General features: G+C 54.8%; 1 protein-coding gene across 1 annotated transcript in view; it reads left to right on the top strand.

Moving 5' to 3' along the window:
* Positions 1–18,651, top strand: part of LOC122370606 (protein dachsous-like) — a 64,510-nt gene that overhangs the window by 26,139 nt on the left and 19,720 nt on the right. The window contains exons 6-11 of the mRNA XM_043346338.1: positions 5,769–5,937; positions 9,189–9,424; positions 10,473–10,704; positions 11,358–11,530; positions 12,342–13,167; positions 16,362–16,474. Coding sequence (XP_043202273.1) covers positions 5,769–5,937; positions 9,189–9,424; positions 10,473–10,704; positions 11,358–11,530; positions 12,342–13,167; positions 16,362–16,474 — 1,749 coding nt within the window. The remainder of the gene's footprint in view (positions 1–5,768; positions 5,938–9,188; positions 9,425–10,472; positions 10,705–11,357; positions 11,531–12,341; positions 13,168–16,361; positions 16,475–18,651) is intronic.

Here is an 18,651-nt window from a genome sequence, read left to right as displayed (position 1 = left end):
ACAGGGACGAGACGAGACGAGACGAGCCGCCGGCAGCGCCGCCCGGCGACGCGCCGACTGCTGACGGAGCTGACGTGGTGACGTCACTGGGTGTGGTGACGTCACTGGACTGTGACGGGGTGCGTCGTCAGCATCACACGGTGATGGAAGGAGCGGTCGGTGCCCGGTGGGACAGTGTCAACAGACAGGGAATGCGGGAGGGGTAGAGCCGTCCCGGTCTGCGGCCGGTGCAACCTCAGGTCGCAGATAAGTGCTAATGAAACTCGGGAGGCATTGGCCGGAAACTGCCTCTTAGATGGTGCAGTAACATCGACAAGATGCATCTCAGATAGCGTCAGCAGCTGTGCTTGCACAATAGCGGGCAAAAGCTGGCTCTTCGAAAGCTATATTGCTTGATGCTGCATTTTATTAGTTCTCTTTTTAGTACCTAACACAACTCTGCGAGTCTCACTAATTTGTACCACCACAAGTTAGATTCACGGTTACCGAACCCATCCCGGTATCACATTCTGCGGCCGGCCGGCCGACCCCACCCGTCTCCCGGCTGACCTCACCCCGTCCCTCCCGTCCATCCACCGGCCGTTGCCCGCTGTATCCGCGTGCGGTGGCCGTCCGACCGGCTGCCCGCGGTTTTACAGTGGCCGGCCGGCCGCCGCTGCTGTTTACAGCATCGCCAGCGACCAGCCCGAGACAGCCGCCGCGGGACGGCGAGCGAGACAAGGGGCGGGTCTGGGAGTGGGTGTCAGGAGTGGGTGTCATGGCGGCAGGCGGCGGCGGGTGTCATGGCGGGTGTCAAGACGTGTGTCAGGGCTGTAGGTGTCATAGTTGTCTGCAGCGCGGATGTCGTCAGTCTTTCTCCGATGGTCACAGCGCGTCAATAAGCCAACAAAAGCGGAGCTCTGGCGCACCATATAGGGGCGGCAATCACCTGCAACATCTACGCTGGGCCGGCACGGATCGTGCACAGGTCGGACCCCAGTCACGGCCGGGCCGGCACACGCGGCTGCTGCGCGTCACGGCGCAGCGGTACGGCTTACGGCGACTCCCCGGGTCCGTGACGCAGCCGTGTGATACGGACCGACTGCGACATTACGGCCGCTGCGCCGGCCCGCCTGACAGGGCCACACTGTAAATTCCGGCCGCGCGCAGCGGGGGCCGCGGTCGCCTGTCCGCCCCGCTACGGTTACGGCCTGTCCCAGTGGGACACCGACTGAGCTGTTCCTTCCCGAGCGGGCCACTCGCCCCGGGAGAGCCCAGCCACTCAGTCGCCAGGGAAGCCCGCCCATGGGCGACAAATTAAACCGGCGCCGCTCATTCTCTCTGCCGACCTGCTCTGTAAGACGCCGGCACTACACTCGGTGGACATCCTCTTGAAACGCCAACAACACCCGGCTGTCTCTATTAGCCGGCCGAGAGGGCGCCTAATCCGTCCCGGCACGGCGCGGCGGCCTCTCCCAGCGGGCGGGTGTCGGTCGGCGTCACCGGCCGCTCTTCCAGACACAATGCGTGCCGTTCCGGCGGCCTGCAGCGCGCTCCTCTCCTCTGGGCTGCAGAGGGCGGCGGCCCGGCTGCAGTAATCGGCCGCCCCTGCAGCCGGCGCGTCTCTATCACCCAGTCAGGCGGGCTACAACGCTAATTTGGCGGCGGCCATGGCGCCTCGGCGGCCCCGGCGCGGCGGTGGGATGATCGGTGGGATGTGCCGGGGCAGACCGGTGGGATGAGGGAGCGAGACAATGGGATAAGGTAGAACTTCCCGGTATGATGTAATGAGATGGGATAGAACAATGGGATACAATAGGACGAATAAGTGTGAAGGTATGTTGGGACTAGCTAGTGGAATGTGGTGGGACTTACATATCTAGGGATTACACAAGGACAAAAGGTGAGACGAAGAGGAAAAGCTGTCCGAGTAAGGCAGTTTGACTGTCCTAAGATACAACGGATACAACAGTGGCGCTGCTGAGCGTAAGGCTACTCGAAGCTATTTGTCACTGGAGACTGCACGTTGATATAATAAAGGTACCACCGGTGACTGCATCGTCCCACAGAAAAATAACACCGGCTTCCAGATCGCCGATGCATCTCGTTGTGCTAAGTAGCGCTGGCTGGCTGTAAAATAAGGCTTCCCACGGGTCAACTTCGGAAGTCATATTGCCCATCTGGCCAACTCAGTTATCGTTAGCGAGGCAATAACCGGAGCTTACTTCAGACCCGTTACCGGTCGGTAACAGCAATATCATGCACACTAACGGAACTAAAAACCCGCCTCTTCGGATAAGAGGCGGCTCAATAACCCGCTGATCCATTAGTGACACCATTCAGACAGTGCAGACCGCCGCCAGCCGTCTAACGAGCGCCGGGTCGCAGTCCGCCCAACCCCAATCACCATTATCGCCACTTGAGCCCATCGACCGACTAACAATATAGCTAATAACGAACATCCTAATCGGAGCTCTATCGGAGTCGGCCCGGCCCGGTCCGGCTCGGCACGCACGGTAACGGTAATGGGGTCGCCGGGCGGCAGTCGGGGTGTGTGCGGTCGGGGTGTGTGCGGTCGGGGTCGAGCGGTCGAACCTGCGTGCGGTCGTGGTCGGCGCCTTCTCCGGTGACAGGTCACTGCTGTCACGACGGGTGCATGGAACACCACGGTGGGCGGAGCCGTCCCGGCACGCTCAGCGGTGTGCTTTTACACCGGCTGGGATGTTAGGGCGATATCGAGTGGAAAGCGAAATCTTGTTTTAGAGGTCAAATAAGTACTCTGCATTACTGTGATAAGAACGTTGCTGATTCCTGGTCCTAAGAATACCTGTAAAACCTTTTAGTTGAAAAACGAAACCATGCACTGGTAGGAGAAGGGAACGATTTCAATTCAGCTCGCTTCCTTATCTGTGCTGTTGTGCCCTAAATTTAATATTTTTTGCTTCATCACCGAGCATGCAACTTCCCATTTTCTGTCTGTGCACACTAGAGGTGGCAAAATGTGGACCCGGGGACCCGGTCCAAAGAACCAGTCTGGACCCATATGGGTCCAGACCGGTTCCTGGAAATTTTCTGACGGGTCCAACCGGGTCCTACCATAAACTATACATCTTGCACATTACACACTATTGCAAAAATGAAGTGAATGAAGTGAATGTTTCTTTGCACACAGTAGCTCATGAGTATTCCCAGTGGGAAATAGGCTGTTTTACATGATGCAACAAATGATACCTACAAGTAGTTTGTATTAATTGACTTTTGGGGAACGGGTCCAACTGGTTCCGATTGCAACTAAGACCGGGTCCGACTGGTTCCAGAAATGTCCAGCCGGGTCTGGTTCGAGTCTGGTTCCCAAAATTTTCATCTTTTGCCACCTCTAGTGCACACAATTGGCAGACTGCCAAATTCGTGCCTTTCGTTCGGACTGCTCATGCAATGACCAGAATGTTTGTCCATGTTCGGAGCATGCTTGCTGACTCTGTTCGAGCAAAACATGCAGCATGTTTCGACGAAGTTCCGCTTCATTCAGGCGCGGAGGGCAGCATAAGGGAAGGCGGCACACATGCCAAAGACAGCCTGCTCGCATCTCTAAGTCTTCTCTCAGACTTTTGCCGGGTAGCGGCATAGCACCCTGCGGCAGGCAGCCATCCTGGCTCGCCGTGGCGGATCCAATCGGGGGCATTAGGGGCATATGACCCCCTCCCCACCAGGCAGCGCTCTCGGTGCGCGGCACAGCTCCCTGACGCCCCGTGCAGACGGCGGTAGCCATGCTGGCTCGCCGTGACGTATCCAGGGACGGGGGGGGGGCATTAGGGGCACATGACCCCCCTCCCCACCAGGCAACCCTCTCGGTGCGCGGCGTGGCTCCCTGACGCTCCGTGCAGACGGTGGTAGCCATGCTGGCTCGCCGCGCGGCCTCGTTTGACTAATGACGACTGCAAGGCATCAGAGGATACGGCGCCGGCGTCTCTCGCTTGTCGGGCACGGCCAGACTCGATTATCGGACACGCCGGTCGGCCGGGCGGGTCGAGTCGGAGGTGTGAGCGGCCGGACCGGCGGCGAACCGGCCCGTCATCGGAGCCGTCGTGACCGCCGCTGATGATGATGATGTGAGCTGTCGGCGGCGCCGGCTGATGGTGGCCGACATCAGCGCGATGGGAGCCGAGATGGGACTGGAGTAGAGTGGCTGGCCGACGCGACCGATACGAGAGGCGTGCAGAGCAGAGTCGAATGGCGAATAGAGCGAGTGCTAGACGTTGCAAGTCTACCAAAACCTAACTTGTGTAGCCACGGTCTCCCTATTTGGGTATATAAAAACCTTGTAATATCCGGAAGCAGACGCTTAGAAGTCTGGTGGCGGCGGCTTGGTGCACGTAGGCTTCCAATTTTCATCTTAACCGAACGTTGAAGTTCACAATGATTTCTTATCAAAATCAGTCACTCTAAGTTCACTTCTCGTCAATAGCTTGATAGCCAGTGATTCACAGCGCTATCATAAAATGTAAATTCTTTGCATGCCAAACAAATCTGACATTTAAGCATTTCGATCGCAACCGCTGTCCTAAAAAGGAACTGATTCCGTCAATTTGCCTCAAGAATCTCACTATCTCATTCAAGACCTGTTCTCAGAGTCAGCCATGAGCTCCCCAGTCTCCACAGTCCATGGATATGTATCAAGGTAATCAAACGTGCAGTATTTAGTCCTGCTCGCTGTAATTTTCCGCATATGTGCGTTATCTCAACACGGTACCGGTGGGAATTTAACACGCTGTTATCGGGACATTGACCCTGCCTCTACCACGACTCGGTGAAGTTCTGTCCACTATTGTCCTCGACTGATTCCGAAATATTTCAAGTCTGATCCCAGAAAATCACCACTGTTTCAATAGCACTGTCAGTGTTGTGACGCCTTGTTCACTCCCGTTACAAGTCCCATACCAAGCCTGTGAACTTATGCGATGCTATGCAGCTGACTGACAGTTTTATTGAATGCATCCGAGCACCGTTTTAAGTGAGACTTCGGATGTAATCCCTGATGTAGGCACTGCCTAATATCACACGAATCCAGAGGCCCCGTTCCGCATCGATTCTAGCTTTGAGCTCTTGTCGGTGCCCATCCATGGTGAGTCTATGGGTTATTCAACAGAGGGCAGCGGCGCTGCAGACTACTGCATTGCAGTCCGGTGCTTAGAATACGGAATCGACGGAGATGCCAGTTCCTTAGTCAACTTTCCAGGACCAGTTTCGCTGTTCTTTCCGTAAATGGGAATAAAGTGCATTTTAGTACCTATAAAGGTTGAATAAGAACCATAGCATGCATCCATAACCAGAATAATAATGATCAATGGCAAAAATAAATAATAATATGGCGAATTAAATTGTATATGAAATATAGTATGCATGTATAACGTACCCTTCCCTTGAGCTTCAGCAAGGCTTCCAGGGGTTAATCTGATTCACACCAACCTTTCGAATCCCATCTCCAGAGGAAATCAGTAGCCTCGGCACTGGTTTGTATCGCACCATCGCATATGTGTAACATTCGTTGAATGCATTTTTACGCCAATGCCAATCAAAGAGCCCATAAAAGCATATCAGAACACCTTGCAGGTGCAACATTCCACAGGATCAACAACTACAACGGCGTAGTGACAGCGATAGATCGACCAGAACGTCCCTCATTTATTTCACGATCCGCGCGTCCTTCGCGACTACCATGCCCATTATCGTAAATAAACGACAAACAAAACGACAAACGTCTCACCAATCGCCTCTCTGTCTTCCACCAGGTCTCGGCCACCGATCCGGACTGTGGCGTCAACGCGCGTGTCAACTACACCCTGGCCGGGGGTCGTCAGTTCACCATCCAGCCGGACACGGGAGACATCTGCATCTCGTCACCGCTCGACCACGAGACGCGGGCCGTCTACGAGTTCCCCGTGGTCGCCATGGACAGAGGTGAGTGGAGCAGTGGTTAGTGGACGATCGGGTGGTGGGTGGGGCAGCGGGAAACTGAGATAGCTGCGGTGACAAACAGCCAGTATGTGCAGGATTGGGGTGACTCGAAGCGGTTCGTTGTGGGCAGGTTTTCCAAAGGTCGGTTCACGTGAGAGTAACATAAATCGAAATCGCCTCCTACTTAAAATCAGAAGTTTAAAACGCCAACCAGATACCTCTGTAAACCTGCACAGAGGTGTAGAGACTATGGTCTATTACGATTGCCTATTCATTCAGCTCAGAGGGAGGCACAGTTTCCACCCCATCACTGCCCTCGTGACAGACACCCGAGTCACTGTTTCCCAAGTGCGGTCGCCGCGCTGACCACCAAGATAGGTGACCGGTGGGCCTTTCATGTGGTCACGCCAGCTCAGCGAAAACCGGGGCTCAAATGCACCGCGCGCCTCAACCAATACAAATACGAGTGAGCGAGCGTCACGAGCGAGCAGTAGAAACTGCGCGACGCGATATGCTGAGCGACTCCGCTTAGGCCGAACAGAGGTCACTATCGGCCGATAAAGGATGGGCGCTGACGGCCTGTCCGAGCCGCTCGCGGTACTTATACCCGACCGGAGCACTGATCGGCTTTTCTCAGAAACCGAGTAGCGTACCAAGCCGCGGCTTAGGAGTTAGGAATAGGATACTTATTTACTTACGATTAGGTACGGAATACTGAGGGCAGGTCAAAGTCCGTGATAACAAAACACCTTAGACATTGTTATAAAGGACGAATAGAGATGCATATTTTCATTTCATATTAATTACGTCAACATAACAATTATCCCCGCAAACGCATACCAGCACGATGCATGTATGCCTGAACCACGCCAAACACGACCAGCAATGCCAGAGACGTGTTCATTTGACTATAAGCCACTTCACTTCATACCGGAGTGCGCTGCTGACTCCGGTCTGCAATGTCTGCAGCGAGCATCCCACCCGGCCGGCGATCCGACAGGCCGGATTCCCGGAATGATTTGATGCCGTGCGGTGTTCCGCTACCATATGCCCGATTTAGCCGCGCCAATCCAGGAACGGTGGATTGCACACGGAGCTCACCTTGCTGATCTTCAGGAGGCACGAGATGTATAGCCAAAAGGCAGCGGGTGGCATGGATTCGATCCGCGCTTATTGTTGGCTTCAAGGAAGGCGAGAAACATAATTGAAACATCTTTTGTTTCACATTGGATAAATTTATTCGCCGGGAAGGTTTACAAGGATCGAATCTTACCAAATGTTACCCAATATCCAAGGATCCAAGATATGTTAGAGACCCTCACTATTAATTTCATCTACATATGTCTAGTGGCTAGTCAATAAACATCTCTCTATCGAACGAATTGTCATAATAAACTAGCCACGAAGCAGCTGAGCCGCGCGCTGTCTGCTCACCATAAATCACACAGGCCGTCCTCTGCGAACTCCCGGTTCACAGCTCCATCCCCGGGCGCTGCATTGTTCTGTGCGGTGACAAACGACAGGCCGGTGAAGCGCCGCGAATAGAGCCGGTCGTGTGATGTCCTCCACAGACGCTCGTCCCAGACACGCGTCAATGGCCACTGTCACGGCTGACGACTCGCGGTGGAGGCGGGTCGGGCAGACGGGCCGGCGCCGCCGCCACCGCCGCCGCGGGCGAGATAGGAGACAGACAGGGCCGGGAGACGGGCAAGAAATGGGTCGGCGTCACGCCTCAGGGTGTGATAACACGGTTAAAGGGACCCTCCCACCTTAACATTAGATTTGAGTTGAGATAGCCAAAATGGGGTCCCTGGCTCACAATTACCGGTTTCGGCACTCATAACATCGAGAAATGCCTTAAATCGGAAATATTGAATTTCAAAATTGCAGCATTTTGATTCAGAGGGGCTAATGCTTAGGAATACCCCTCTGAATGTGTGACGTCAGCGCAAATATCTAACGATTTTTAAATGTTTGACTAAAACGTTTTGTAGCACGCGGTGGTATATGCTATTTGCGCGCAACATCTGCCGCAAACGCCGCACTTCTAAAATAAAGTCGCTAGAAACAGCGGAGATCCCCAAAAAGTAAACAAAAGTAAAAGTCTAATACCTTGAAAACCGGTGAATATTTTTCGGTGAAATTTGGTAGATATTCGTTTTCGCTCTTTCTGAACCGAGCGACATCACTTTCATGCCAATTCATAAACTTTTTTGAAGGTGGGAGGGTCCCTTTAATGATTCAATAAAACATAGTGTTTGACAAATGTGTGGAGAGACGGAGGAAAAGTAAAACCCTTCCCAAAATACATTTTTAAACTTCATTTGCATTGAATAGAAACCAGCAAAGGAGTCTGTCGCAAGAAATTCATAGTTCAAAAGCAACCTATATCCACCATCGGGTTACACGCAACCGACTCCAGGGCTCTGAGACCCCAACGACCCGGTAGCACCATCCCGGAATGACCCCGTGGCGCACCCAGACAGGACACCGTGCCGGGAGCCGACACGAGATCTGTGACACGGAGCGCCAGACATAACGGCGCCTGGGTCGACCGTCCGGTGCCGCTGCCGGTCACCCAGGCACCGGCGCGGCGCGGCGCCATCAGATACAGGCACCGTCCGCTAATTCAGCGTCACACTTGTGCAGCGCCGCCGCCGGGTGCCCAATGTCATGCGTCCAAGAGATGTCGTCGTTAGCAGTATGGGGTGATTTATGGTCGAATACTGGCGGATTAGCGATCCGAGATTGAGCATTTCCACACCTAGCCGAGGAAAAACTGGCACCGTGGTATAAGCATTGATAGTTCTAAGAATATGTTCTTAAAATACATGTAATTTTATCAGGCAAGTGATAATTTTAATTGTGCGAAAAATGACGACAATTTGAAAGTTCTAATTATGCTGCAGAGATAACGGAATAGCAATCCATTACGATTTATTGAGGCGGAAATGTCTAGCCTTTGAACCTTTTAGTCCTCAAGCATGACGAGCATCTCCTCTCCTCCAAGCATTTCTTCGGCAACAGCTGAACCATCACTCTTCCACGCGTAATCTAAACACTTCAGTTATGATTGGACAGACCATGGGGCCCTGATCTGACCCCTCTTTCTCCCCCAGCAATAGTCAAGGTGCAGCTCAGTGACCTTACCTGACCTGGCCTATCCCCCACAAGTTGTCTCATGACCACCGCCATGTTCAAAGTACGGACCAGTGACCTGACCTGAGCTAACCTGACCCCCTCCTCTCCCACAGGCGGTCTGAGCACCACAGCCATGGTCAAGGTGCAAATCAGCGATGTGAACGACAACCGCCCGACCTTCTACCCTCGCGAGTACAAGGTCAGCCTCCGCGAGCACGAGGTCAACTCTGGCGCGCTGGTGGCCGTCGCTGCCACAGACGCTGACGCCGCCTCCAACGGACGCATCCGCTACAGCATTGTCAGCGGCAACGCCAACGGCCTGTTCAGGATCGACGCCAGCACCGGCGAGGTGGGTTAACGCCGCGGAGGGTACAGAGAGGAAGAGGGAGGGCGGTTGGCGGCTGCGGGTTGATCGAACAGTCAGTGACTTCAGCTGCGTAAGGGAAGGGTACTTGAAGTGTAAGGGAAGATACGAGGAAGGGTGCAGGGAGGGTATGTGATGGAGGATATGAGTAACTGACGAAAATAGGTGTGCATGAAGCTGAGAAAGCGATATTTGTCATGCGGAATAGGAAGGAATGCCTATGTTGAATCCGGGTCCGTTAGTTGGACCACCACCAATTGCAACACCCGTACATCAGGTCCACTCTGATTGCGTTAAATTGACCCCTCTGACCCGGGAGCGGGTTCCAGCGGGCTGTGAGGCGGGGTCGGTGGCCGCGGCGTGTCCTGCGCCGGCCGCCGGGCGGGTGACTGGGCACGTCGCCCGGCGGGGTGCCACCACAGAGACAGTGGCCCCGGTGACGAGTGGCCGGTCACCGGGAGCGGAACGATTATCGTGATACGCCCAGTAATAGGATTAGAATGCGCCCGCATAGAGCTGCTTCAGGCCACGGCGTGACACACGATGCTAATTTGGCCGGCGTGGCGTGGAATGGCTCGGACTGCCGCAAGGGAGCGGTGCTGGATGCCACGGCGCGTCCACCTGTCTCGTACATCAGCCAGATGTGAAGGGCGCAGAAACACCGGCTAACAAGTGCTGAGCGGCCCGACAACCGCCCAGCATCCTGAACGGACCCACATACAGGAGCGGTCACAAGGAAGCGTTCTAGCTAAAGGCTCCGGGTTTGTTAGGCATGAAGTGTGTGGGCAAGAAGACTACCCGTCAAATGAGGCCCTTTTTACAGTTCACACATAGTTACACGGGCTCAAGACACATTTAGCTCGTCTTTTGTTACTTGTAGACAATTCTGTTCAATCTTATCTGTAAAATACGCTGCAATTTTACGTTTAATGCTTGTGGCCGGTGCTGTCAGCGCTGATGTCCCACTCTGACCCGGGTTTGTACCCCGGCAGGTGTTTGCGATCTCTTCTGACCTATGTTTCTACCTCCCCAGGTGTTTGTGACGGGCGCGCTGGGTCAGGCGCCGTCCGTCCACCGTCTGGAGGTGACTGCCACGGACGGCGGCGGGCTGCGCTCCCTCACCAACGCCGAGGTGGCGCTCAGCCTGGTGGCCGGCAGCGAGCGTCCGCCGCTGTTCGAGAAGGCCCGCTACCTGTACGCCATAGCCGAGGACGCCCCCGTGGGCTCTCAGGTCGGCTCCGTCAGCGCCACCGCCGGAGAGACGGGTCAGTACACAGCGCAGCGCGCCGAGGGTTCTCGATGAAAACCGGGACGGGCGTCCCGTGCCCCAAAGGTCGGAACGATTGCAGCCGGCGAGGTCGGAGTCCTCCTCAGCAGAGGTTGTTTGGAGCAGAAGTCCGCTTGTGCCGACAAGCTGTACCCAATTTGTCAGCAGGGTTAATGCGTTTCATAAGTTCACTTGCTTCCTACATCTCTGCGTTGGTGCAACGACCATCGTATCAGCAATCAATCCGCAGTCATAAACTCACGCTCCGCTGGGGGTAAATGCATATGCGTAACGAACGAGATGGTGTCCGTGACATACACACGTGCTTCGGGCGACACTAATGCTAGTAGAGAAGGTTTTCTTTATCGGTAAAATGTTCAGCAGAGATAGACAGAACACTCAGGCAGCGCCATTACTGACCTATCATGACCTCACGGGTGCTGAATGTCTCATAGAATCCACTCAGGTGACACCCCTCCCCTGGAGCTGCGAGCCCTAACTGCAAGGTGCCGCCGATTCAATGCGATGCCTAGATTTAACTTTGTTAAATGTTTGAATGTATCGCATGCTCCCACTATACCCCAGCCCACCTGCTCCCAGAACCACCCACCCGCCGCCGGTCTAACTCCCTCACCCGTTCTCGCCCCCCAGGAGCCGAGGTGCGCTACAGCGTGTACTCGGGAGACCCGGACGGCTGGTTCAGCGTGGACCCCGAGTCGGGCGCGCTGCGCACCGCCGCCCGGCTCGACCACGAGAAACACTCGTTTGTGCTGCTCAACATGCAGGCCGTGTCTGGACAGCCGCCCATCTACGGCCACGCCCAGGTCAGGGGGCGGGGCCACGCCGGGGTCAGGGGCGGGGTCACTGCGATGGGGAGCACTGGGGCCTGGGGGGAGCGACGGGGGCACGGAGTTGGTCATAGAGACTAACTGAACCGCCAGCATGATTCATTGATATACATAGTTCAGCGGGAGATATGAAGCAGGTATGTTACTGTTAGCCAGAGGCTGGAGCCTGCAGTGCGGCGCGGAGCGGGTCAATAACTCCGGTTTAGTGCGTGTCGCGGGCAGGGCTGGCCGCGGCCCGGTGCGCGCGCGGCCCGGACCGGCCGCCGCGCCGCGCTGGGCCGCGGACTGACCGGACGGGTGGCGCAGAATGCCGGTCCTACAGCCCCGGTGTGTCGACCGGCCCTAATCTGGCTGTAAGACGGTCCGACGCCTCGCCGGTATCGCGGCACATCGCCGCGTTTAGCCACTTCTTTGTCAGGTCTTGTCAGCGGAGCGCGGCCGGCTCGCTGTGGACCGGGGTAGGCGGAGTGCCGGCCAGCCCAGAGCGGTGACGGGCAGACCGCCGGTCACGACACGCATTCCTGGCCACTGCAAATACGGATACCTCACCGGCAAAACGCGCAGGTTGTGGAAACCAGTCGCGCCAGCATTGGACACAGGGGAATGGAAATAATTAGTGCAGAATAAACTTAGCACCTAAAACTGACGCGTTAGTGAACTCGCGTGAATCATTTGTTTCTTTTCATTGACAGATAATGTTCCAAGATAAGAGAGCAAGGGAATCAGCGATGCCCATAGACAACCTGCCGTTGAGAGGAGTCCTGACTCCATCCGTCTCTGCCCACAGGTGAACGTCACCATCGGCGACGTGAACGACTTCCCGCCCGAGTTTGACGCCGTGGAGGCGACGCTCTCCCTGCCGGAAAACACGGAACTGCGCACGGCCATCTACTCGGCTCACGCGCGCGACCACGACTCGGGCGAGAACGGCCGCGTGCGGTACCGCCTGCTGCGGAACCCGGACGGCGTGTTCAGGATCAGCGCCAGGGACGGCTCCATATCCCTGGTGAAGAAGGTCGACTACGAGCAGCGGCGCACCTACGACCTGGTGGTGGGCGCCACGGACGGGGGCTCGCCGCCGCTCTCCGCCAACCTCACTCTGCACATCGCCGTGCAGGATTTCAACGACAACACGCCGCAGTTCGAGCGCGACGAGTACCAGGTGTCGGTGCCGGAGAGCGTGCCGGTGAACACGCAGCTGCTACAGCTGACCGCCACGGACGCCGACACGGGAAACAACGCGAGACTCACCTACAGACTGGTGGAGCCGCCCGGCCGACTGTTCGGCATCTTCCCAAACAGCGGCTGGCTGTACCTGAAGGGTGAGCTGGACCGGGAGACGGCCGACAAGTACCGACTCACCGTCCAGGTCACCGACAACGGTACACCGGCGCGTACCGCCACCACGGCAGCCCTGGTGCGGGTGCTCGACGTCAACGATCACGCGCCAGAGTTCAGTCAGCAGACGTACGAGCTGGCTGTGATGGAGAATGTCGCCGTCGGGACGGTGGTGGGGACGTTAGCGGCCACCGACAGGGACCTGGGAGCCAACGCGTCGCTGCGCTACAGCCTCAACCCCATCAACGCCAGCTTCAGGGTGCACCCCAGATCCGGTGAGTGGCTGCTCGGTGTGGTAACTACATAGAGTCACAAGTTTGAAAAGTTGAGGTTGTCTTTACTTATTGAATTGCTGAGTAATTTTCGCGATTAGCAACATTAGACTTGTCATTTTGTTGTTTTCACTGGGTTGTTGCCGAGTAAGCTTCTTCGTTCAGATGTGCCGCTATCACCTGAGTTATGTAACAATCGTGATCTTCGCAGAGTTCCTTTCTGTTGAAGAAACAAGCCGCTCACGACCGTACTCGGAAAGTTTCCCAGAGTTGGTCATCTGCAGCACTTTTCTGTCTCTCCCAGCCTGTTCCACTGGTGTTCCCATTGCAATAGATGACTCAGGGCGCATGTCTGACCTGCTCCGGAGCAACGTTTCCGTTTGACGCGTTCTGGGAACCGGGTCCGCTCGGACGCCTCTGTCGCGTCTCTGCGGCTGAGGTGACACGACCAAGCCCACCTGTTCTGAGGACCGGCGACCACCGGTGACACCACACGTCACCGGCCGGCCGCCGAGGGTGTCCCTGTCCGTCAACGGTCAGCGGACATGGTCTGGATAATGATGGCATGTCCTGCAACAGCAGGTTCAGAAGATCATCTGTGCTTTTGCTGAAAAAAAACGGCAGACAATGGGTTTCCTTAGCTCTGCTCTAAGTAATACTTCTAAGATTCTGCAGTCTGCACTGATCACCAGTCAGCTATCGGAAGTTCGTCATTTAAACGATAGATTGCGGCACTAGATACAATTTTCCTCATTACATTGTTCTTCAATCGCTACTGACGAATCTTCCTCCTTCACACTAGTGTTGATCTTGCCTCCACCGTACCTTTCCAACTCAGCTCATTCCCATCTCCTTCATTGCCTTCATTGGTCCAAATATCTGTCTGGTTACAAACACTGAAGCACTGCATCCCGTCTGACTCTGACACGCAAGCGTCCCACCTCGCTCCCAAGAACTACTCTGTTCTATCCCGCTCTCGTCACAAACGCACTCAGTTCTACCCCAGCAGTTGTCATCCGTTCTTGGCAGCTGCCCTATCCACCTTCTCACATCAGAACCTCCCTAATCAACCAAGCCCAATCACTGTCAAACATTCTTCCCACTGGTCCCGTTCGAGCTTCTCCAGTCCCGAGAACCGCCCCACCTCCACCCCCGGTCCCGGGCGTCTCTCGGCGGACCGGCCGGCTGATCCTCCGGGTGGCGTGTGTCGCCGTGTCCCGCTCGGGGACCTGCGGCTCCGACGGAATGCCGGCCCGTGTCGCCGTCGTGTCGGTAATCCGGCCGGCCAGACACCGTCAACGTCGCAGCCATCCCGCTAAGCCGTCGCGGCCGGCCGCAGCCAGGCGTGCCGGCCCGGAGTGCTGGTCGACGGGGAAGGTGGGATGATGGTGGGTGGTGGCAAATGGTGGGACGGAAGTGGGACTCCGTGAGACGGATATTCAATCAGCGAGCGCTGTTTACCTTCTCAATTCAATGCTACACAGAGAGGATGATGAGACGGCGGTGGAACGAGTATCCCAGTCCAAATAGCTACCGATTGTGGTGCTTGGTTTGAATTGTTCAGAGGGATGACGGCAGCAGTCACAGAGTACGAACAAGAGGCCAGACTGGAACGAACCGAGGACATCTGGCCAGCCGCAGGCACTGATCACCAGATGGAACGATATGGGGAGGATGATAATCAGAAACCGACCGCAATCGATCGTTTGTGGCAAACAGAACGTTCACGAAAGAGGCACGAACATGGTTCAGCAGACGCTGTCCAGAGATAGATTAATATATAAGCTAAAATGCATTCACTTGTATAAATCTGCAGGACACGACTAGCCTTCAGATACACTGATGCATCACAGCATTGCAATTTCAGAAATAAAATCTCTGCATATATGGTCAGCAGCTTGGCCAAGCTGCCCAGCAGGAGCCGGTTCAGGGCCATGGCCCGTCTATGACAGAATCGACAAGCATCGTTCGTCTGGCGCATCGCGAACGTCTCCGTCTGAGACTGAGGCTCCGTGTAAACCGTGCATACTTGTGGCTCATCATGCATGTGTCACCAGAGCCGGCACAAATCCAGCAGGTCCGGCCGATTCCCAGGCGGGTGACCTTTGAACAAAGCGGGCGCAGGCCGGTCTTGTCGGCTCGCTGGTGAGACAAGCCGTGAGACCAGCTCGAACTGTCCTTGTTTGTCGCCGAGCAAGCCGATGTCGTGATCTTTCACGACTGAGGCCGCGGAGCGGAGCGTCTAACTAGTGGCAACAAGGGCCTGAGAAGCGACACGGTTCTCTGCATGTCGTCACTAGATTGTCCCTGCGTCTTAAGTTCAAATGCAATGACGACAAACATCAATGCCTCGGAAACAGTCCATCCAGCTGCCCGGCCGGCTCATTTATCAAGCAATCGCCGCTCATTGGATTACGTATGGAAACCCCGGCCTCGGCGTCACTGAAGAGCAGGGCGCGGGCGGCCGGCCGGAGCGTGCCGAGATCCCCCACTCGGGAGTGTCACCTCCCGGGGGAGGGAGGGGAGGGGTGTCAGAGTACCGGTCTGTCAGCCGGCTCCGGTGACGACACAGAGCCGCTCGCCGAGGTGACACGCCGGTGACGTGGTGGATCGCCGCTCCTCGGACACACAGGGCGAATTCCTCCGCGACGGAATTAGCCGGCCGGAGCTCACTCAGATTTGTTAGATGGTGAATCGACTTAGTGCGACTCTTCGCAGTTCGCACCAGTAGCAGCATTGGTCAAAAGTACGTGTAGTAATACGATGTTTAGACTTTCGACAATGACGTCCTTTGAACCTTTAAACCATGGATGTGGAGGAGTGGGTTTGGTTTTAATAACGCGTTTGAGTGATGACCATAAAGCCTAGATGTGCTTACACTTGCTGCCCCCACCGTGGTTTGTCTTGCCCCATTGTCTTGTGCATGTTTGTCATTGAACAATGAACATCGAACTATCTGTAGGCGGCTCCAATCTAGTACCAATTCAAGCACCGTTTCCGTTTAGCATCAATATTCCCGAGCAAAGCCACTATCTAACACCCACTGCCCCCCCGTCCCTACTGAGCATCACCATAGGAGTGGCGCGCGCCTGACGTTGAAACCATTGAGAAACTGATCAACAGAGGCGTCGCCTGACGGGCACCATGTTCCTGTCACGCAGTTCGACATGCTGACCGCCTCCCTGCCCCGGTTCCAGGTGTGGTCAGCACGGCTGCCGAGCTGGACCGCGAGCTGATCGAGCTGTACGAGTTCTCAGTGGACGTCTCGGACGAGGGAGTGCCGCCGCGACGCTCCGCCGCCGTCGTCAAGGTAGCGCACCCGACGCGACGGACGCCCGACCCTCGGGGTCCGCCCCGTCGCGCTCCAGTCCTTACCTGACCCGCACCGGTGCACACTGGTCGGAAACGCCCTCACGAGAGGCCACGGGCGATTCCGGAGTTTCGGATTATTTTTTATATAGATCGATTTGAAATTGATCAAATTATTATACTTAGGCCAAAAAAACTAATCCGGGTGACCAAAAATAGCTGTAATCAGCCCCCGAAGATGGGGTATCCCAGAACTCGGAAACTGACGCGGAGCAAGAGGTTTCTTGAGCCGGATATTCAGAGTCTTATTGCTGATAGACACGAAATTGAAATCCTACATATTATGCATCAAAATGTTCGTTATGAAGTTGCCGACTGGCCAGTGCAAAATTTTTGGTATACTTTTTCCCTAACTAAGATGTACTATAGCTTTTTTATGAAGGCTCTCCTACAGTGATTCTGGAATATAACTGCAAAGTTTAGGTAAGGAAACAACAGGTAGTCCCATCTAGTTCCACTCTGATTTTTTGTGAGATGAAGTAGGATTTAAATTTACACCAGGGCAACATAAAAGCTAACTGCGCATATTTGCGCAAAATTTGCAGGAGCCGCTCTTCCTACCCAACTACCGCCCGCCCCGCCCCAGTTTCGGCTCGGTCGCCGCGCCCGGCTTACGCTGACCTGTGTGGCCTGCACGCATCCATGCGTAGTTGACTGGTCATTAAAAACAGATGCGTTTGAGTTTATGAATTTTGTGAAAAGCGCGTTTTATGTATGCATTTATGTATGTATTGACATCAAAAGCCTTCCACATATTGCGTGGCGATTACAGCTTGCATTTAGAGAGCCTTGCTATTGACAACCATCACTCGGCTGAAGAAAGTGGAAATTGAAACCTTCGTGAATATTAGACGCTGCAAATATAGGACACCTGTCACTGACATCGGGTTACCTTGGGCCGTCTTTTTACATTAGATCACAATTCCGGTATTTAACCCTGGCCGGACCGATTGGTTTTCTACATTGACCGGGGAGGGTTGGTACAACTCCTTCGCCGTTTCGCCTCTAATTGAGCTAGAGCCTCGCGGAAAAAAAGCTTGTGTGCAGTTATAAGACGCAAAAATTAGGTACTACCCGATTTTAAGGTCTTAGGTCAGCCAGTGACCTCTTAGGTCAGGTAAGTGCCACAAGGCACGGGCTCGGTTTTAGGTTAATTACTCTGCCAAAAATGATCGCACTGCCGCGATTTTGGCATAATTGTGTTTGTCTAGCCCAGGCGCGTTGAATGCTATACTTGGTGTTCGGGTGAAGTCAACTTAACCCTCGCCGGCACAGGCCATTTTGCGTCCTTCGACGGCACAAGGCGGGGTACGACCCCCCTCGCGTTTGGCCCCTGATCGAGCTAGAGCCTCGCGAAAAAAACGAGCGTGTTGCCCGTCACGAGAGGAAGCCGATGATACCCAATTTTAAGGTCCTAGGTCATCGGGTGACCTTCCAGGTCAGGTCAATGACCCGAAAACCGGGAAAATCGGGACCTGTTAGAAAGTCGTAAAATGTGGCTGCTATGTGGTTTCCGGGGTGCTGATCACGAATATCGTATAAGTTTTGATCAGAGATGATGTCTTTAAGCATTTAGACCAGGTCGGGTCAGGTCAGGTCAGGTCAACCGGTAGGGGTTGTGACGGGTATTCGTAATACGTGTCAACCGCCTCTGACAGCTTCGTAACATGTTACGAAGGCGCCAAAACTACTTCGTAAATGTTCAAATGGTTGCTAAATTAGAATTCAGCTCCAAAAACTAGCCTAGAAACATGTAAAACTCGAAAAAGTGAACCGAGGTCATCCGAGGTCAACAAAGGTCAATGACCTGACCTGACCTTCAGGTGACCTTGACACCCATCCTAATGTATGGGAGCAACATCAAATCACATGTTTGAACGTTTGAAACCACGAAAAGCTTGCAAACGCGCGGCTAATGCGAGCCGACATACGCCGAATCGCGATTTCGGCCAAACATGGTCACGGAAAAGAGGTCACAGGTCAAAGGTCATTGGGGTCAGGGTCATGAAATTTTCAGGGTAGGTGTAAAATTGATCAATGCGAGGGTACTGAAAGTTTCGTCGCGATCGGCCGCTTTTTACGCGAGTTATTCGCGAAAAACTTTAGGGGGGTTGCATC

Source organism: Amphibalanus amphitrite, unplaced genomic scaffold (genome assembly GCF_019059575.1).
Source record: "Amphibalanus amphitrite isolate SeventyFive unplaced genomic scaffold, NRLGWU_Aamphi_draft 001149F_arrow, whole genome shotgun sequence".
Lineage (NCBI taxonomy): Eukaryota > Metazoa > Arthropoda > Thecostraca > Balanomorpha > Balanidae > Amphibalanus > Amphibalanus amphitrite.
This window is presented reverse-complemented; position numbering and strand designations above follow the sequence as displayed.